The sequence below is a fragment of the Tyto alba genome, unplaced genomic scaffold, assembly GCF_018691265.1.
Source record: "Tyto alba isolate M040663 unplaced genomic scaffold, T.alba_DEE_v4.0 Super-Scaffold_14, whole genome shotgun sequence".
Lineage (NCBI taxonomy): Eukaryota > Metazoa > Chordata > Aves > Strigiformes > Tytonidae > Tyto > Tyto alba.
The window spans coordinates 27,098,927-27,120,463 of NW_024881276.1; the positions used below are offsets into that span (position 1 = coordinate 27,098,927).

General features: G+C 41.7%; 1 protein-coding gene across 1 annotated transcript; it reads right to left on the reverse strand.

Annotated features, from left to right (window-relative positions):
* Positions 1 to 5,326: 5,326 nt before the first annotated feature.
* Positions 5,327 to 20,702, reverse strand: ETS2 (ETS proto-oncogene 2, transcription factor). Its single transcript, XM_033011384.2, has 10 exons — positions 20,427 to 20,702; positions 16,964 to 17,035; positions 13,836 to 13,956; positions 11,765 to 11,884; positions 11,139 to 11,339; positions 10,255 to 10,338; positions 9,207 to 9,449; positions 8,797 to 9,060; positions 7,954 to 8,072; positions 5,327 to 6,995 (listed from the first exon to the last, which is right to left on the reverse strand). The coding sequence occupies exons 2-10, from the start codon at positions 17,033 to 17,035 to the stop codon at positions 6,780 to 6,782; spliced, it is 1,440 nt and encodes a 479-aa protein (XP_032867275.1). The 5' UTR covers positions 20,427 to 20,702; the 3' UTR covers positions 5,327 to 6,779.
* Between the last annotated feature and the right edge of the window lie 835 nt (positions 20,703 to 21,537).

A 21,537-nucleotide genomic window follows, 5' to 3' on the forward strand; every position in this document is an offset into this window, starting at 1 on the left:
ACTGGCAGCTCTTGCTGCTCCTCGCTAGCAGGAATCTCCTTCCCTTGCAAAGTGCAAGTCATGGGACAGGGGACTCAACCACAGTGCTGGGCTTTAGCTGGGAATTTTAGACACTGTGTAATGAAAAATGTGTAACAAAAAGCGTTCATGTGTATGAAAAAGAGAAGGACGGATCTGTGAATTCTGGGAGGTGATGTCTGTGGAAAAGATACTTCCTGAACCTTCAGATCCTGGCAAAGCCCCTTTAGGAGCAAGTGGAATTTTCCCTGAGTAAACAATAATGCCTATATTTGTTTAAAAGAAAAAAAAAAAAAAAAAAGGGTTTGGGAAGCCAGCAGACATAGAGTCCTGATGAGGAAGAAAAGGAGCATTGTGGTCAGGACATTGGAGAAATTTTTCAAAACCAGTTCATCCTAACACAGAGACTGTCCCCACTGGCTCACCGGTGGCGGAGGTGGCTGTGGAGTGGGCAGTGTGCGAGACAGGGGGTTTGGGTCCCAGTCCTGACTTCAGCAAGAAACGTGGGTTCTTGGCATCTCCCAGGGGCTGGCACTCGAGATGGGGAAAAACGAACAAACAGGTCTGTTCAAAGGCATGTAGGAGGAATTATATTTCTTTTGGAAGAACTCATCTTCCTCCGCAGGGCAAAAAGCACCCTGTAGGAGAATGAAAATTTGCTGTGAATGGGAGGAAGCTAAATGGAAGAACTGCATCTGCTAGATTGCTCTTTACCTTCTGTCAGGAAAAAAAAAAAAAAAAAAAAAAAAGTAAAAAAAAAAATAGAAGATTGACTCAAGATTCATCAGACAAAAGAGAGGTAGCGCAAGTGGGAACAGGTCTCTTTAGCCTAATAAACAGGCATCTAGATGAAGGAGAGGGGGAATTCTGGTCTCTGCACGTGAGACTGAGTTTTAACCTGAAACTATTTAAAGTAAAACACTTTCCTCCTTTTCTGCACTTCACTCAAAGGGCCAAAGTGGGAGAGGGACACTGGAAACCTTCCCGTGGTGGAGCAATCCCAGCCCCAACCTCGCTGCACAGGCCAGCAGTTTGTACATGAAGAGGGGTGGGAGCCACTGCTCCACCACCCTTGGTCATGCTTCAGGAGGGAGAGCTCAGCCCTGGGTTTCTGGAAAGGAACGGTATAGCCACCAGTTTTCCATCAGGATTACGGGTTTTAGCCCCTGTGTGTGCTGCCTTGGGCCTCATGTGTGCATACCCAGGATGGAGCTGGGAGGGTTCACCAGCCCCGATACACAGTGGCAGGGGCCTGGGAAGAATTCACCACTCGGTGTGAAGACTCTCTCCACTTCCAAACCATACGCTTTCAGCTCCACTTGCCCACCTCCCTCTGGGCTCTGGATTTCACTCTGCAGCCCAAGCACTGAAGGTTGAGTAACGCATAGACAGACCTGTTTTCTTTTGTGATTCTGCTCACAGTGAACAAATATGAACAAATAGCTTTTGAATTTGCACTCTCATTTTAGGTCACGATGCAGAAAACCACAGCAAACCTTTTATGTGAGAGTTAGGGCTATTTTGGTAGCTGTCTAGAGAGAACTTGGGAAAAATATCTTCCAAAGAATGTATCCTTTTGCATGTGCAGAGATTCCATTATTCTTACTATACTTGTTACTCATTTTATTTTGTTAAGGTCATCATTTATGTCGTAAGTGCCAAGAGAAGTAGATACAGAAGGAAGAAAAATGGTGGGATCTGATGCTTCTTCTCCAAACCACAGAGTTATCTTAAAACTCTTCTATTCATAAATTATATTTATCACTTGAAAATCTCCATTTACAGAGAGAAAATTATGCTGTCACTGGTCAACCTATTTTATTTATTTTTAATAACTTCCCATATTGTGTGGTTCCAGACTACACATCACATGGCACACATTGCAAATGAGATACTAGATATCTTTCTCAAAGATCGTGCACTCTAGGCTGAATTTTTCATTCTTGCTTACAGGGATGCCTTTTATTCCCCTTTTCTTTGGCATTTTGAGTATTCACGTGTCTAGCACATGAAATACTGTTGCAGTCACATGGTTGTGTGAAGATACATGGTTCAACTAGTGCTCCGCTTCACATAGAGAAAAAGAGAAACATGAGATGCAAGATAAACTGTGATGGATGAAATAGGGCAATTCTTTACTCTGTCAAAAATATGGACCATCCATGGAGAGGACATCAAAAAGTCTTTCCACTAGCGCTGTGAACATGTAAATTGCTTTTTTAGTTCTTGCTTCCTTTCAATTCCAGGAGGCTTTTTTAGCAAGAATCTGAGAAGTTCCAGGGTGTGGTTGACATTTATAGAGTGCTGTAGTTTCAGAGTGCTTTACTGAACCCTCTTGAGGGCCAGATGTTGTGTTTTCATATTGTACAAGCTGTTGTTCTTGTTCATTGCCAGGTGTGGTCCTGCATGACAAGAGTGCTGCCCCACAACCTACTCATGGAGAAGGAAAGCCCAAAAGAGCTTTGGCAGAACACCACCTTAGTGCAGCTAGTTGCATGCACAAGGATGAGTGAATGAGTTTTATATTTGAATAGCAGCAGCCCTGTCAGAGAGTCTCAGTCTTGAAGTGTTTTACCTGGGGCCTCCCAGAAACCTGTGGAAGACCTGGGAAAATCTGGGAACTGAACACAGAGGAAGGGTTGAATACTGCAGCAGCCCTCTTGGTCCTTAGTGTAAGAACAGCCACCTTGGTTCTGACCAGGGCCAGAAATCCCAGACTGATGAGTGAACAGTGAAACCTCCAGGTTTGTGGATGATGCTAGGTAGTTTGAGTAGTCAAGTGCCACAGTGCCGGCAAGGAACTCCAGGAGGACTTCACAACATGATGAGAGTGGACAAAAAGGTGGCAGATGAGCATCAGCATAGATTAACATAAGCTAATACACCCAAGGAAAAATAACCCAAACAGGATGTATGTGATGCTAGACTCAGAAATGCTATTATCAGGAAATGAATCTCAGAGTCTTCACTGACAGCTCTCTGAAATCATGAGTTCAACACACAGTGACTACCAAAAAAGCCAAAAAAGTGTAAGGTACAATGAGGAAGGGTACTGAGAAGAGAGAGCTTTGTTTTGCTGCTGAGCAAAACCTTGCTGTACTCTTACCTCAGCCCCTGGGTGAGGGGTTGGTCTCCAATGCTTGAGGACAGGTCAGTAGAGAGTGGCCGGGGGCTTTCTTACAGGTTGGGCAAGCCAAGAAGTCTTAAGTCAGTAGTAAAAGAAATGGGCAGGGTGTCCCCTCCAACAGGCTGAACACTGCAGGGAGCTTCTGGGGGATCACAGTGGGAATGGAACAGCAGCAAGCGGCCAGGTTTACTCGATCTTCCTCCCACTGGAGGGGATACAGTGCTGGGAAAAGTGATCCTTCATCTGCCCCATTTCTCATGGTCCTACCCTCCACCTGACAGCAGCCAACAGCTGAGACCTAAAGCGAGTGTAAGAATGGGATGCAGTAGACAGAGGTTTCCCAGAATAGCCTCCTAGACGTTGAGCATTTCTGGCTCACAGATTTCCCAACCCAGAGGTGTTGTTTTACTTAGGATGGGATTCTACCTTCTTTCTAAATTAAAAAAAAAAAAAAAAAAAAAAAAAAAAAAAAAGCAAAGAAGGCTTTAAAGTCGAACTTTGTTACTAGAGGTGACATGCCAACCATGGGTGGGTGCCAACTGCAAGACTTTATTTTGACTGCTGTCTCATGAGGAAAGCTGGCAGCTGGAAGGGCAGGGAGGCATGTCCTGAAGAAGGTGAAGAATTTAGCCAGATGACTTTCAACAGCCTCTTTGAGGCTGGGTGGCTGAGAAAACAGAGTAGTGTTTTCTGTGTGCTGCAACAAAATATCTTTTAATAATTGTCTTCTGGGTCACATTGGGTTACAGGTTGGACTTCTGTGTTGACCTGACCCAATGCAGGATACCAGGTTTTGCTTCTGGAAGACAGGCTAGTGTGGATTGCATGTATCCGGATACTTCGTTACTTCTGCTATGATGAAATTTCTTTTTCTGCTGAGGGAGGAAAACAACTTCCCTTTAGTCGCTAAGAATGATCATGCACACAAGAAGCAACTGAGCTCTCAGCCTAAATGAAGAAACAGTTTTGTGTGCAGGGAAAAGAGACTGAAAATGAAACTTGTACAGATTGAGAGGAAGATTAGGGGTCTGCAGCCATGTCGTGAGAAAGACATCAGGGAAAAAACACACATTCGTTGTGACAGACCATACATTATTTCTTGCAAAATAAGGTATCTCCCCTCATTAGGACCACAGCCCAAAGGCAAGTAATAGGCAGCACTACCTTTTTAAGGGTGCTACCCAAAGCCCAGGAAAGCTTGTTGATTTGAGGGGCTTTTTTCCTCTTTGTGCTCAATTCTGGCTCAGCTCAGGGGATCACAGCTCTCTACACCCTGACATCCTCTTCATCATTAGTGTGAGACCAGGCTGTGGGCCAGCACCCTGAGATGTACCCAGGCCTGTGGCTCTGGCTGGCATGAAAGGAGGAAGGATGGGGGAGGCTTCTTTTCCTTCCCAGGGACAATGAAAAGTAAGGCTGAAGAAAAGTGTCTGCAACTGTTCAGAGAAGAGCAAGGCTACACTACAGGACACACACCTACCCTTTCAGCTCCGTCCCTTTAGAAAGGCACATTCTCAAAAAAAAGCCACCCATCTTTTTTCTCCAAATTTTTAACATGTTGCAAAACCAGGCTGGCTATAATGAAAGTAAGATCAAAACATGGACACAGCTTGGTAGAAAGATCAAGAAGTCTAGGAGAAGCACCTTTTTTTTAAAAAATAACTTTATTTTCTACTTCTCAAATACAAGCTTAAGAGCAAGCGTTTCCATATTTCCTGCTTTTCTGTAATGTGGAGGGATGGAGAATAGTATGAGCTAAAGATAGTTAGGACAGTTAGGCTTCCTCTGTACAGGATAGGATCAGGAACAGTTTAAGCATAAATAGTCTTAACATGCCTCTGTTCTTCCATATATTTTACCCATCGGTTTACACACAAATTCACACCACAGTACAGAACTGTTAGTTCTCTCTCAGAGGCACAACAAAGGCATTAATTTGAATTTATATCTAAACACAGAGTGGTTGCATACATCAGCCTATGCACTGTAGCAGAATTTTCTCCAACAAGCTCCCTAAGCCTGGCTGGTTTATTTTTTTGTTGCTGTGTTTTGTTTTTTTTTTTTTTTTTTTTTTTAATCTTGTAGAAGTTTAAGGTGATGGTGATAAGATGGACAAGGGTTGAACAAACAAAAAAATGAACTCCTCCGAAACTTCAAATGAAAAACGCACACGTGCTATTGTCTTGTTCAAGAGGTTTTAATGAGGACTCATATTTTTAAACCTCTCACACTGTACAACACACATTTAAATGTACATCAAGCTCAGATAAAAAATAAAGCTTTCTTACAAAGTACATTTTTCCAGTGAATTTTTTTTTTTTGCAGTAAAAATAGCTGCTACATAAATCCCTCCTGATCTTTGAAAAGGAGTCATAGTTATTTCCAAAAATAGAATTCATATTTTAATCATACAGGATAAACTGCAGGAAGAAGAGACAAGTCAACTGAAAAAATAAGGCTTGTATATAAATTTTTTTTTTTTTTAAAAGGACATGCATAGAAGTTGAAAAACATATGCCATTTATAAAGAAAAAAAAAAGGTAATTTTAACCATATTAATATTTTCATTTTCAGTTACAGAAGAAACCACAAACAGGCCCTTTATGTCCCGGAATATAACATTAGTTTCTTGTAAAAATGCCAAAATTCACAAAGAATTGCCAGCTTCAGTCTTGGCAAAATACTGAGCCAGCCCTCCCTCCCCACCCCCCCCTCCCATTTCATATCTTAGGCATACCATATGCATGCATACTGAGCACTTATGTTGTCTCTCAGGCCAATTAAATATTTGCAGAAGGTTGTATATTCTAGACAAACATGAAAAAACCCCGTTTGATAAGTTTACATTCGTCCTATTTCAAAACACACATACAATTAGTTTAATTTACACTATACAGTATCTGTTAAATAGGAACATTACAGAGTTTCAAAAAGAATCACAGAATATATACAAACTGAATATTGAAATGGTATGATTTTCCTTCCCTTCTTTAAAAGGGTCTTTTTTTTTGTGTTAACGGTTGCTACATCTGGTTTTGGACATAGAGTGTTTATGTACCTACGCAGCAAGTATCTGGAGTAGTAATAATAATAATAAAATGTGTTTTAGAAAAAAACTAGTATCAATTCTCCTTACTGCTCATTTAAAATAAATTAGGGTGTGGTGTTTTTTTTTTTTTTATTTTTTAAATAAATTGCATGATATATGATGTAAGTCAAGGACGATGGTATTTTTAAAATATCTGAGCAGTATTTCTGCTGCATCACTGGTTTCTCATCCAACCTTTGGTTTTAAAGCCAACCCATTATTATATGGCAGCATAAGTAGCCAAAAATGCTTAACACGGCAGTACAGGTAGTCGAAATGCTTAACCCAAGAGCGTTTCCATGTCTTCATGACAGAGCCAGGGTCTGTGCTGACCTCCATGCTGCTCAAGTGCCTGACATGGCAACACCCAAAGCCACTGATGAAATAAGGCCACTTCCTCCAGCCCTCCCTGGTTACAAAATCGGTTAAGGTCCTTATTTCCCAACAGTTGCACCCATCTGAACAGCTAGAAGAACTGACTGCAGATGGTTCCCAGACACAGTCCCAACACATGATCTTCACCCGTGCAGCACCACCTCGCCGGGCTCAGTCCTCCGTGTCGGGCTGCACCCCCAGCATCGCGTGCAGCTCCTCCGCCGTGTACCCCAGCAGGTTCTGCAGGTCACACACGAAGCGATACACGTAGCGTTTCCCTGAAGTCTTGTGGATGATGTTCTTGTCATAATAGTAGCGTAGGCCTCGGCTGAGCTTCTCATAGTTCATTTTTGGCTTGTTTTTCCTCCTTCCCCACCTCCGTGCCACCTGTCAGTCCAAGAAGAAAGCAAAATGCAAAGTGTTTATTCAAGCCATGTTCTCCTAGACAGTGGCTTATAAACACAGTTAGGAAAACCTTTCCTCAGTCAGAGCATTTTATTTGCTTTGGAAGTCCCAAACTCAGGTAAGAGAGGAGTTGGTGACTGACCCCTCAGCTGAACATGCTCAGAGACAATTATCAGTAGCAGCTTCAGGAGAAAGTGGCTGAGAGCAAATATCAGTGAAAAGGATACCTATTTACCGTGGATGGGCCAAAATATATTTTCCATAAACTTCACCTCTTTAAACACAGTCTCCTCTCAAGATGACACCATTTTAACATTATTTTTCTATTGAGCAGCATGGGACAGCTCTTTCAATGGAAGTAGAGGTAAATGAAGTTCTTTGGAGTTGAATGATTAAATGATTTTTTTTTTTTTAGTAAAGGCTTCAGTGCACTTTATGTCATGTCTTTTAATACAATAACTTCCATACATATAACCGTATCAGAAAATGAAAACACATTCTATTTATTTTTAATGACTAAAGCTGTAAGTTCCCAAAATTTTTCAAAAGCAGCATAAATATATTTGCTGTGTATCTAAAAGAACGGTGATACGTGGGATGCATTTTCCCCATGCCTTCGTGCAATCCCAGACATTGTTGATTCAACTACATCCAGCAAGCTAATCTACAGTATTACACTGTCAAAAGAACTAACTTAATATACAAAGTTTGTTTCAAGCTATACAACATGTTCTCCTAACTACAAGCAAATGCTAATATCCCTGGGTAGGAGGTGAGGGGGGGGACACCCCACAGCAATCCTGACTGTGCAATAAAGCATTTGCAGAAGAAGAGGTTTCAGCAAGTGTCTGACCATGTAAATGCTTTATATTGAAGACTAGGCCCACAGATGGCAGATCAGGCCCTAAACCTTTTTTGTTCATCAGAATTAGCCACATACCTCATCTGGGTCAGCAAGCTTAAATTCCCATCCATCTCCTGTCCAACTAATGAATGACTGACAGGACTTGTCAGTCAGTAACTCCAGAAGGAATTGCCATAGCTGTATAGGTCCACTGCCTGTTGAGAGAGAAGGGGTGGGGACAAACCACAATTAATACTTCTGCAAGCTCTATCACAACCAGTGCATGTGACCATACTCGTACCACAGGACAGACCTTGTAATTACTCTGATTTGCCTTTTTTTTTTTTTTTTAATCAGAAAGAAACTTAAGGTTTTTCTCGATAACACAAGTCCACTCCTAAATATGTTAAAATTAAAACAAGTCAGCTTTTTCATGTAAACACAGGATTTGACTCAAACTAGATCTTTCCCTTTCATAAGGATCCCCTCAGCCCTCATTCCCACCTCCCTCCCATCAGCTGCATTTCAAGCTCCAAGGCTTGTCCTGCAGTCCTTGGCTTGGCAAATGTTACAGAAAAAAAATCTGATTTCAGTAGGGACTACAGGAACAAGGTCTTAACAGGCAAGACAACACCTGCAGAAACTCCCAAGTGTGGGAGATTTTGTCCAAGTTTCCCTCATTTTCAAACAGACCAAAAAGTATATTTGATTTTTACATGTTCTGACATAGCTGCCTGTTCTTGCTTTAGATGGATAGTCCTATGAGACTTTCTTGAGTAACATTTAAAACTGAAACTTCATGAACAGTGGTCTCTGACTAAGTTGCAAGGCATACCTTACAACTATACAACTCCACCACCATGGTACACATTTATAGAGAATATTGATGTTACATAAGAAGAGGAGTGAGAGGAGTGACCATTTTGCTTTACTACTTACCAGTAAAGCCAGCTAGAATTGCTGCCGGTATAACTGGTTTCCCTTGCTCTACAGGATCACTTCGTTCTTGAATATAGTCTTTGAAAGACATTGTAGGTTTGCTCAGACACAAGGACTGGCTACAGTCATCTTCAAAACTCTCATAGGATGGCACACGCTGTAAATCCACTAATGATGACTGGCTGTTCCAGGACTGTAGCATCGAATCTGAGCTTTCGTAACTTTCTGCACCACTGTCGCTAGATTCGTGTTCTCTAAGCTTACCTTTATAAAACAAAACAAAAAAAAAAGTGTTGTTTTTTTTTTCCTCCCCCTCAATCTAGCCTGTATATATAAATTATATAAAGGAGAAAAAGACATATATAGCCTGTGGCCTTGGACTCACGGTTATCAGGCAGATGACGACTCACCAGAATTATCTATTAGCAAGTTCAGATTGCTTCTTGGGAAATCTTGATTTACTGCACAGTAATTCACACCAACAGCATCTGCTTGGGTTTTAGGGAACAGTGAAAACTCCTGATCTGGATTGAGGAGATTCGGTCCTGTGGAAGTCTGACAGACATCAGTCAGAAGACTGGGTTTGGGATAACTGAGGGCTTTAGGGTATCCAGGCATCTGCATACCATAGGAGTTCTGATCTACATTAACAGCTGAAAAAGGAAATAAAAGAATTAATTGGATGTTTTTTCCTGCAGACCCTTAAACAGACTAATACACCTCCAGCACCTCATTACACTTGTGCCACCAAGAAGTGATTTTTCCCATGAATATCTGACTAAGAGTGATAGATGCTACAGACCTACTGGAAAGGCTACTGAAGTTCGTGAGAAGATCCCCATCTAATGGCCCCCAAATCCGATTCTGTAAATCTCCCTCTAACTTCCCAACCACAGATATGTCTATTGTTTGTTCTTCAAGGAAACTACAGGGCTACAGAAAAAGCTGGAGAAGCTTAAGTGGTTTTGAGTAAGGCCCTCATCATTAAGTGGTGTAATAAGGTTGAGCTGAAGATTGACTATGGTAGAATGAAATACAACACCAACCAAACAATCTGAGGAAGCTAGCACTGTGTCCCACACGCTTTCAAAAACTCTATTACACTTCTACAGTCTTCAAAAAGGCCTAAACATAACTTTTGCTGCTCCCCAGTGTTGCTAGTTTTTGACTCTGTTTGCTAGAGGTGGGAGTGGTCATTCTGCTCCACAGATGTAGGCTTTGGCATACCAAGAGGAAATTTGATTTTCTCAAAGCCTTTGCTCTTCAAAAGATTTCCGATGTGAATTAGACGACAATTAAACAATACTAGGAAAGAAGGCTGTAGCAATTTAAGTCCAAGTGTTCTCCTTAAGGACAGTAACTATTCTGGTGCCTTTTTTTTAAAAAAAAAACCCTAGGATCTATGACATGCTTAGAACAAACAGAGATGTAACATATCAAATTTCTTAAAATACTTACTTAAGGAATTATTATTGACCCAGTGAGGAACTGAGGTGAGATGAGAGTTTTCCACATACTGATCCTGTGTTTTCTCTTGGCTGTCTGGGGAGAGGAGGAAAAAAAAAAATTGGTTTTATAGTTTTAAAGATCTGACCTGTATGCCACAAAAAGCTTCTCACTCTCTTGAGTATTTTGGGGTCATAATTCACATAAATCTTACTAACACACTACATTGCATTCTCTCTCTTGAAAAAAAAAAAACACATCAAAAAACCTGACCAACTTCCAGTAGGCTTGAAAACCACCATACCAACTGAATTTTAACATAAAACTTAGAAACAACAATAACTGCAGTGTGTTTTAAAGTCCAAGTCCTTAATGTATGCAACTACTGAAGGTGACATTCCAAACCCAGTGGAACTCGCAGGGCACTGAATGTAGAGTTTTAGCAATACCATAAGTGTTCACCTAAGACACCTCTAGATGTCTTTGACTTCCTTTATATTCATTCACTGAATTACCTCAAAACACTACATTAAAGGAACAAAAACTTGTAATAAGAAGCGAACAAATTTTGTCCAACTCTTGGTTACTTTTTGTAAATGGGGTATTAAAGTAGCCTTATCCTAACCTCATTTATTTCAATGATTATTCCAAATAAAACCAGACCGCAATAGGTACTCAGTCTGAACAAGGAATGATTTCTGCAGATATCTGCACCCATGCTTTGCATACCACGAATGTATTAATAGTTCTGATAATGTTTTTACTAACCAATTTTTAAAGTTTATTTTGAGTTTTCATATGTAATAAAAGCCCGTCATAGTGAAACAAATGCTGAAAGAGTCCCATTTCTGTTAGAAGAGCCTTAAAACAAAAACTCTTTTTGTTTCTGTAGCTACCTTTTATCATCTGTTCCAGGTGTTCCCACAGAATATCACCCACATAGTCAGGTGCCAGTTCCAGGAAACGCTCCTTGCCCAGGTTGCACAAGTCTTGGCCACTCATAAGAAACTGATGGAAGTTCACGTTTGCCAAGCTAAACTCATTGGTAGCCCATGAAAGCCACTGGCAAACTTGCTGTTCAGTCCACAGCCAGGGATCTGCAAGACAGAAAGTATCCAGCATTTAGAGATAACTCCTGACCTTTGTCAAATAATCTTCATTAGAAGGTAGTGACTGACAAAATTTGTTTACCCGAGTTAGTTCCGAATCAATTCAGAATGACTGTATTCTTGAATTTAAAAAAAAAAAAACCAAACCAGTCCTCTATTTTCCTTCTGCATTCACTTGTAATCAGAGATGTCCTCAGCTTACTTGATTCTCACTTATGCTGCCAAAGCACGAGCTCTCAAGCACCCATTTTTAATACCAGCAAGTCTGATCTCTCTAAGTCAAGCTGTGCCAGATTCACATAGGATCCATTCTTGTATTTCCTACTGACATCATTCTTTCTCTTTTGAAAGAGCCGCTATTCAGCCTCCTCCTTAGCATTAAAAAAAGGAGCTTATAAATAGAAAACACTTACTATTTGGGATACCCAGCCGACACTGTTCCTTTGTGAAACCACTGAAAGTATCTTTCAAGGCCTGACTCATCACAGCCTTACTGCACGGGGTTAACAGAGGCAATTCACAGTTGTTAGACTCTACAAAAAAGAAAAGGGGTGGAGGGAGCAAAAAGAAGATACATTAACTTTTAGGCCAGTGAAAGGAATGGCAGGGTTTTGCTGCACTATTTGAAGAAAAGGATGCTAGAAACTAGTCATTTTTAAAACAGAAACAAACAGCATAGATCCATTTTCTGATATATCAAGTCAAAGACTTAATATATCAACACTAAAAATCTCGGTGCCACTGATTTAATAAAATTGCATCATGCTAAATTTAATCTTTGCAGCTTTCCACAATACAGATCCTCATTTACTTAGTAGTTACATAAAGTGTCTTTGTTGCAGGGAAACCTTACTATTTTTTTTTTTTTTAAAGAAATTAGACTGCTTATTCCTATTTTGTCACTTGTAGTTTGATCGCAGACTTCCTTATAACTCCAGTCTTTATTTAGTTTGAGTGCTAAGTAACTGATAGAGTTGTGAAGAACCAGCTTGCACTATTTAACACTGCTTTCCAATGGACAGTATTTCAGACCTTCCCATGCATGTCTCAATCACCCAAATACATGGTGTGACAGATTATTCTATCGTCTGAACCAAACAAGTATGACTTACCAAACTGGTACCCAGTGCCTAAATAATGCAACAAAATCCAAAGTCAGCATGATCCTATGCCAGTATAAACTACTAATCTTTTTAACTGATTTTTAAATTTGCAAGTAGATTCCATTTTAAGTACAAATTTGGCTTCCACTCAGCCTTTCTTATGGGGCAATTTTCACCAGAAAATTTCACCAGATTTTATTCTGAAAGAACTTTTAAATTGAAGAAAAGCAACCACACTGCCTAGACGTTTCAGATTAGGAAACCTTTTATTGATGTTCTGTTTGTGATTGATTGGCATCATTAAGCTAGGAGTAATTTCAAGACAACCAAGTAGTTACTGCATCCCTGAACATTTGAGACCCTCTGAAAACTCACACACAGGTTGCATTTGAAGGAGCTCTGCTATGTTAGAGCCATATAACGGTAGCAGGGTATATTAAGGTGATGAACTTGGCAGACTCCAAGTCAGTTCACGAAGTTGTGCGGCTCTTCTCGTTCTCCTCGACTATCTACAGGCTCCACTTGACCCAGCAAGTAGAGCTCATTACCAGCCTGTGCTTAACTTCTGCTTTTACCACACCCATCCTCAATATCTGCTAGGACTTGCTTTGCTGACCAAAGAAGATGACTGATTAGAATCACATTAGAACAAAGGAAGACTGGTGGTTTCCAGAGGTTGGAGGTTGTATTTTTTTTCCCCTTCCCTAAGGGGAGAAAAGGCAGCACCAGGTAAAATACATACATTTTGGACAAAACTCCATTTTGTCAGGGATTTTAGGAAAGGATTTGTAGAGAACTCTTGGTAGGTACTGTCCTACACCATAAAAAACAAAAACAAAAACAAAAACAAAACCACACACACAAAAACACACACACACAAAAAAACAAACACCACCACCCAACCCCCCACCCCACCCCCCCCCAGACATCTGTAAACATTGCCATCCCTGTTTTTTTTTTAAAGGTATGGAGTAAAACATACTGGGATTTAACACCGAGGGCCAAGAAAGGAGCTTGCAGAATAATTGCATTTGAATTATGGTTGAGTTGTTGCAGGTTTAAATACATATAACTTTTTTTTTTTTTTTTAAACTCTCTTAGGTCTGCTTTAATACCTACTAAGGCTTCTTCCATGGACAGTCGGTCTATGAGGCTACTGAATCCCAGTTCCCATTTCTTTTCAGTACAGAGAACAGCAAATATCCACAGAGCAACTCATAGATAAAGTCAAGCATGTACACAGAAGTTTGTGTACTAAAACATTTCTTTTTAGGGAAATCCATATTGCACTTGTTAAGAGTATAGCTATCAAATGTTAGTTAGACCCCACAAATTTCTTTCTGATCTGCTGATTGGACTAAGAAACAAAGTGAAGAGTTACCGTAAGAAGTGGAATCAAATCCTGTTGGCACTTCTTGAAGTGTTTGATCTTCATTTAGTGAGAAAAAATATCCAGCAAAGAGAGAGTTTGAGCTATCAAAGGTGTCAAACGCTGGTTGACGCTGCAAAGCAACAATAAATAAAAAACAATGTGAGCAATTTGCTAGAGCACTGTCAAATTCATTGCTAGGAAGTGGCTGGGTTAGGTTTCCTAGATTTGGAGATCATGCACAACCACTATCTTGAATCAGCTAACTTGTGCCTTTGAAATATAAACACAATGACAGCATAGCTTCTTGTACATGAATACAAAACAACTAGCAGTCAGACCACAGTGCTAGGTGGGTGGCATGTTCTGCAGGGTACAGTAAAGCCAAGTAAGGATATTTTTAGGTTTCCTGTAATTGAGGCTTTCAACAATAGAGAATGCATGTGTGTATTTATTTCCAGGTATATTTTAAAGAAATCCTTATTTCTTTAACCCTTTAAATTGATTATCTACTTGAGTACTTGCTGGCAGAAACAGGATCAGTAAATTATGGAACAACAACTGCCAATGTAAGACCTATAGTAGATGTATGCAGCATTTTTTTTTGTTTTGTTTTGTTTAAAAGGAAAAATTTAATCTGAACAACATCACTTGAAGCTATACAGCCAGCTTTACAGGAAAGATGCTACTTCTTTGCTGTGACTTTTATATACTTCTGAGTTACTGGATTTGCCATCTATCACATTTTGCAGTCTTTCAAGTGCTCAGATGCTCAGTGAAACACTGCTAGTTTCATTAAACAGAAAGGGATAAATAGGACTGATAAAAATGCTCCAGGTAAAAGTGAATTCTACTGATATATTGGCAGCATTCAATAAATACAGCTATATTTTGAAAGCCTAACTTCTTTCAGACTTGACTTGTGTATGCTAGAAATACTAGTACTTTTTTCTAGATCCCCTCAGCCATGTTAGTCTTCAGTGGGCAGAGGGAATGTTAACAGAGGAGGAAACAACTTTAAAAACAACTGATGCAACTTGACTGTTAGTCACTGGGAATCCATATCTGTAGTATCTAGCAGCACGGATTGATAAAAGTTGCCACTGATATTTTTCCAAGCACCTGAGGACAGAACATTGTTCCGGAAAGCTAGAGCTTACTCATGGCAGCTACTGCAGTCCAGGCAGCTGAAGACAAAGGCAACTTGCAAATGCTTATTTATTCTAGGCACCCACTAGTCTGCCAGCTTATGACAAGGTAAGGGATTTAGCTGAGGAAAAGACAGATTTTTCAGGGCAGTATTCACGTGATGCAAAAGCAACCTTAATTATGTTTCTGGAATAGCAACTGAGTATTAATATTTCCTCATATTCCCTAACTTTCCTTTTTATGTCACCACAAAGTTTCAAGTGGCTTCAAGGTTTTTTTTTTTTTTTTGCACCAGGTACCTTTTATGTGCCATGTGTCATCCCTCTCCCCAAATTATATCAACCCAAGTAAGAAACAAGAAATAATTTTTTAGCTGTATTTTATAACAAGCTGCAATGCAGCCTAGTACATACATTATTCAAACATACATTCCATAGAAGAAAAAGCTGGTAAAGTAAGCAGAACCTCAGTTAACTGGGTTCAGAAATCTCCACTGAGCACTGGCCAGCAGAGACAACTGTGTACAGTTGGATCAGGTAGCCCCCTCAAACTTAAGTCAAAGCCAGTCAGTGAGAAGGCTCACATCTGAATGAAACAAGTTAATAACAATTGCTAAATCTGCTAGTAAAAGATTCTTTATACATTACTAGATAAAAGTACTGACTCACCACTAGTACCTAAAAGAAAGGGCAAGTTCTTTCAACACAATTTGGAAACTCCTGTGTTTTGTGTAAATAGCTGACCCTTATTCTGAGTCACTGGAAAAAATGCTGTGGCATGTGAATGAGTAAAATCCATACTGTGCTCGTTTCATATATCAAAAAAAAAAATTAATGTTCAAGCAGGTTCTTGATTTAATGAAAGTAAAAGGGGAAAACCCCCACATAGAATAAATTCTGCTTGTCCTATCAGTTATGCAACCATTTTATTTGCCTTTTCAACATATGTAAGAGTAATTATTACAGAACAAAATAAAAGAAATGTGAACAGCTACAAAAAAGTAGAATACGGGTCTATATTTTTACTTATTTATATGAGAACTGAATAACTGCTTAGAACAACCACTATTACAGAGTGCACAGCTGTTAGATTGGGGCATCTTTTGTGGATTTTGTTGTTGTGGGCAGGAGAGAAAGCAAAGAAAGGATATAAAGCATCAGAGAAATTAGCATACCAGTCTCACTAACTGATCCTTCAAAACACGGACCTTCCTCAGAGTTAATGAGAGCAGAAAGTGACTTCCTAAATTAATTTGGTTTACATTAATAAATGCTGTGTAAAAATAGTTGCTTTTTAATCCCAGCATCATGCATGAATAGGGATGAGGGAAGCCCTTAAAGACTGAGTCTTTATAGTCTGTTTCTCATTTGTCCTCAGTTTGTAAATTCCTTTCAAAACAAAATAACAGAGTCTACCTAAAGATAAAATATATTTAGCAACTGCCTTTGGTTTCTTACAATGTATTGGACTTTCATTTCACGTAGTTGCATGCAGTAAATGAATAACCTACTTTTTTTTTTCCATACAGTGCTCTTGAATGAATCAGACTTAACCAGTTATATCAAAAAACTCTGCCGGTCTCATCAAATTAAAAAGATAAAGACCACCCCCACTGCCAATCCTGTAACCTTTATCTAGGCCAAGGTTCCACCAACTCCAGTGAATTTAAGCCCAGTTCTTGCCTACCTCTTATTTTCAAATTCTTAGGATTTCAAGGGATGAAAGGGAGGAATCTCCTTGGGGAAGAGGGTTGGGGGTGCAAGTTTTACATCTTCCTATTTCAGTTCTGCTTTTCACATCTCTACTGAACTCAGTGGGAATACTCTAGAAGAAGATTAGAGGTTCCAAGCAAGCAATTAAAACCTGAATATCTGTGTTCACCTTGGCATAGCTTTACAATTACTGTGCTAGCATTAACAAGAACACAATACATGCATTAGCTGGGAGATATCCCACTTGGGTTTAGAAGGTGACAGCTCAAGAATACTCACCTTGAGCATTCCTCTGTACATGTTAGACACAGGAGCTACTTGATCCATGTTCCTGATCCCAAAATCACTCATCTGAAAAATGAGAGGGGTCACATGAAAACCGTTGCTACTGACAAAGCAAGCTTGCTAACAGATATACCTCACTGCTTCAGTACAGACTATAGAACAGCTCTTGGAATGAGATACAGCGAAAGCTTTCCTTCTCATTGCTCACATCCTGACCACACAGGGCACAATTCCCATCTTGCTTAAGCAGCTTTTTAACTGGGAGACTTTTCACAGGCATCGCTGGCGTTAAAATTTTATGAAATGAGCAAGCAAGAGGATGGTTAGCTTCCGACAGCCAACGTGAGGGCTTTTAGTATCTTATTTTGCTAGTATGAAAAACCTCCATAAGTCCTTTATCCACCAAGTTGCTTTGAGATATTTTCTAAGTTTCACCCATTATCTTAAACATTCTCTTTCGTGTTATTTTTGCTTACTATTTTCCTGCTCACATGCCATGATTCTCTTTGGACTTTGGCTTTCAAAGGAAGAGAGAAAGTGACAGAGTGCTCACCGCGATACACCATGTACTAACATTCACCCCTTTCACCCTTTATGAATAATCACTGAAGCCAATACCCAGTGCTAACAACCTGCTTCCTTTACTAGGCAAAGCATCTCCAAGCCACGCTATCTTGCATATTTTGTAAACATGGGATTAGCACACTTATAAAGCTTTAGAGGGCCTAAGTTTTAATTGAAATGGGTTTATGCAGTGAAACACCCTTTTTAAAGAGCTGATGATGGAACCACCATCAATATGTTCATGCTATTGAACTCAAAGTTATATCATACTGCCTATATTACCAGGAACAGGGTTGTGCGAGGCCTGCATAACTTGTTCTTCTATATATCACTTAAGGAGAAGAGCGATAAGATTCATATCCTTTTACTGACCTATGGAAGGGATCAGACCTAAGGAACAAAGCTAGTTTTATGGCCATTGTTCAGGTTTATTGTGATGCTGTAATTCACGTGTTGATGAACAACACCTTATCAGACTACACTGTGGCAAGCTGTCTCAAGAATTTTCCTCCTTTTTCACAGCATTGGACTAAATTTTATTGCTCCACAGAAACAATCTGAAAACGTACATTTATATTAGTCACATAGGACACTTAATATTTCCATAAAACTGTGATCATTTATTACAAGCAAGTTGTCTTGTTGGCCATGTTAACACAAGGAAAAAAAAAAATATCAAAATACAATCTTAAACTCAGAAAAAAGCAGCAAATCAGGATCTTAACGGAATCAGACCTGACTGTTAAAATGGCAACACATTCAAATGCCATCCATATAAGCAAAGAGGAAAATAAAAACATCCAACAACCAAAGACAAGGAACCTTTTCATCTTCCTATATAGTTGATCACTTAAAAAAAAAAAAAAAAAAATAATCAAGAGTCCTTAACCTGAAAGGCCCATTTCAACTTCACTGTTATCAGATGTATAGGGCTTATCACTGAAACAAAATAAACCAACTGACTATGAAAGGAATATTCGACTTACACATCATTAAATGTTATCCAAAAGTGCAATCTACTGAATGATGGTTTTTACCTCAAATAGCATGTACAAATATTTGATCTAAATTACACATCTCATTGAGCAGCAAAGAATTTTACACAGCATGAGTCTCACTCAGCAAGCATCCTAATCTTTTCATTAAATTTGCCACAGTTTAAACAACTGTTTATCCCTGCATTCAACTGGGCTTTTAGAAAAGTATATGGCAATTTCTAACACCCTTTGTAATCTGCTCTGGTGTCTAGGGCTAACTAGCTGTAAGCTTTACCAGTCGGAAAGTATTTGTGAAAAACATCATACATATTTTCAGTAAATTTAGATCTGATCCCGAGTTATGGCTACAAATAAGATTTTTGACACTTTCAGGTGCAATCCTGGCCTCTACACAAATCCTGTTAGAAACTTTCCCACTGACTAAAAAGCCTAGGATTCTCTCAATTTTGTTTTTTTTTGTTTTAAATCTATAGAAAGCTTAGGGTGTGAAGACAAACGGTTTATACATAGTCTTCATTACATGGAATTGCTCATTAACCCAAATCACTGTTTCTCTGTGCTAGGCTCCTCGTTTGTTCTGTGGCCTTGCCTGTGCACTACACGACTTATTAAAAACTAGACATCAGGTTCTCACATGAAGATCTTTAGCATGTTTTGTAGCACTCCAGTTTTCTCCCTCCACCCAAATCTCTCATGTTCTTATGATTTTCTATAGCCTTTGCACACCGTACATCAGCTTCCTCCCCATCTGCAGCACAAGTTTCCAGCCCTGAGACCCAAAACCCTTGGAAAGGTATATCAAGACAAGCAGAGCTGAAAAGGCAATGTGGCTTTTCATGACACAAAGGGTTAAAGCTGGCTTTCTGCTGGACTTGGAGAGCTGCTGTTTAAGTTCAGAAAAGACACTACAACACCAAACAGTGTGACTGGGCCTCACTTCCAACTCCTCCACTAATGCTGATGACTGCTACTTGCCAGCTATAATTGGTTTAACTGGCAGGACACCTTCTGCAACACCCCCGCACAGCTGAGTGGGTGAACCAGAACAGGGTCAACAGGATCAGGCACTTATTAACTAATACTCCTGAATTCTGATCAACTTCTTTTCAGCAATACCCAGGTGCTTGCCCACAGCTGGATTCAGCTGGGAATCACCCACATGGAGAACTAAACCATGCTGGCATCTGCAAACAGATCTCCACTGCCTTTTGTTTTTATTTTGAATTTTGTTTTTAAATGGTAAATTCGGACTCCTGATGGAAAAAAAAAAAAAAAAAAAAAAAACCAAAAAACAAACAAACCAAAAAAACCTTCGCACCAGTGGGTTAAGAGACAATCACCTGCCTCAGGCGCGCTGGTCCCCCATGCAACTGCCGGGCTCCCCGAGCGCCGATGGGGGAGATAGCCAAGAGCTGCTGTGACTTTTCACACATATGACACACTCGCCCACATAAAAGTTCTATGGGGAGATCATACAGCCCAACATTTTTTAAGTCCCTTTAAAGTACTAACCAAATCCAGAGTGCGCTCTGCCCATTAACCCTTTCCTCCCGGGCGCGCAGCCTCTTCCACAACGCATCCCCGTCCTCCGCCTCTTGGGACGCGATCCCTCCCGCCTCCGGGCTTGGCCCCGCCGGGTCCCCTCCCGGGGTGGGGGGACGGGGTCCCGCCTCCCCCTCCGCCCGCCGGGTCTGCCCGCTCCCCAGCCCCGACTCCCGCCGCCGCCCCCGGGGGAGGTGGCTCGGGGGGTTCGGCCGGGGCCCGTGCCCGGCTCCCCTGGGCGGCCGCCCAGAGCCCCTCGGCGGCGGAGCGGCGCGGGTGGGTGGGTGGGTGGGTGCGAGCCGCCCCCCCTCCCCCGTCGCAGCCTCCCTTCCCCATCGCCGCCCCCGGCTCACCTGGCCCCCGAGCCCGGCGCTCGCCTGCTCCTCCGCGTTCCTCCCCGGCGGCGGCACCGGCACCACACACGGAGTCCGAAAGAAAAAGGCGCCGCTGCCTCTCCGGGAGCCAAAATATCCTCGATGTGGCAGAGCCGGCCAACAACAACAACGGCGGGTTGATCCCAGCGGAGAGTCCCGCAGGAAGGGGGGCGGGAAGGGAGGGGAGGCGGGTGCCCGGCGGCGGGTGCGTGGGCGCTCCGAGCCGAGCCGAGCCGAGCCGAGCCGAGCCGAGCCGAGCCGAGCCGAGCCGAGCCGAGCCGAGCCGAGCCGAGCCGCGCTGCGCTGTGCCGCGCCGCCCGCCCTCGCAGGCGCTCTTCAGCGGGCGGGGGGAGGCGGCGGGGCCCGCCTCCCCGCAAGCCCGGCCCCTCTCTCGCCGCCGCGGACCCGGTTGTTGTCGTCGTCGTTGTCGCCGCCGCCGCCGCCGTCGGTGCTGCAGCGGCGGGCGAGCTGCTGGCTGCGCCGGTGCCGGCCCGCTCTCCCTGGGCCCGCGGGGGCCGTGCCCCACGGGCGAGCCCACGGGGGCTGTGCCCCACGGCCGGGCCGCTCCCTCGGCCCCGGCGCCTCCTCCCTGCCCGCTGCTGCTGAGCGCGGGGAGAGGAAAACACAGTTTCAGCTCATTCAGAGACACAGGCACAGATTTCTTCCCCCCCCGCCTCCCGCTCCCCCCTTCCTTCCCCTGCTATGCTGGAGATAATTAATGCTGGACGTTTTCCACGCTTATTTTGAATTAATACGTGTCCTCGAAATAGACAAGATTGGGAGAATTAACCCATAAAATTCCAGATATCTTTATACATAGTCTATTTTCATAAGCCAACTATGACACTTGCGACTGCGGAAATTCAGCAATTATGTCATGTTGCGTCTTCTGCAATTGTTTTGGGGAGTTCCTAATGTAAACTAGGTGCAATGTGAAAGCTCTACTGACAATTTCACCCTGTGAATTGCAGATCCAAGCGCCACAGCCGCTGGTCAAACAGATTTGGCTTTCCTCAGATCTTGAAAAAATTGGGTAGCCCGTGGAAGGTTGCAAGGAGCTCCATGCCACCAAAATATTAAGGAACTTTCT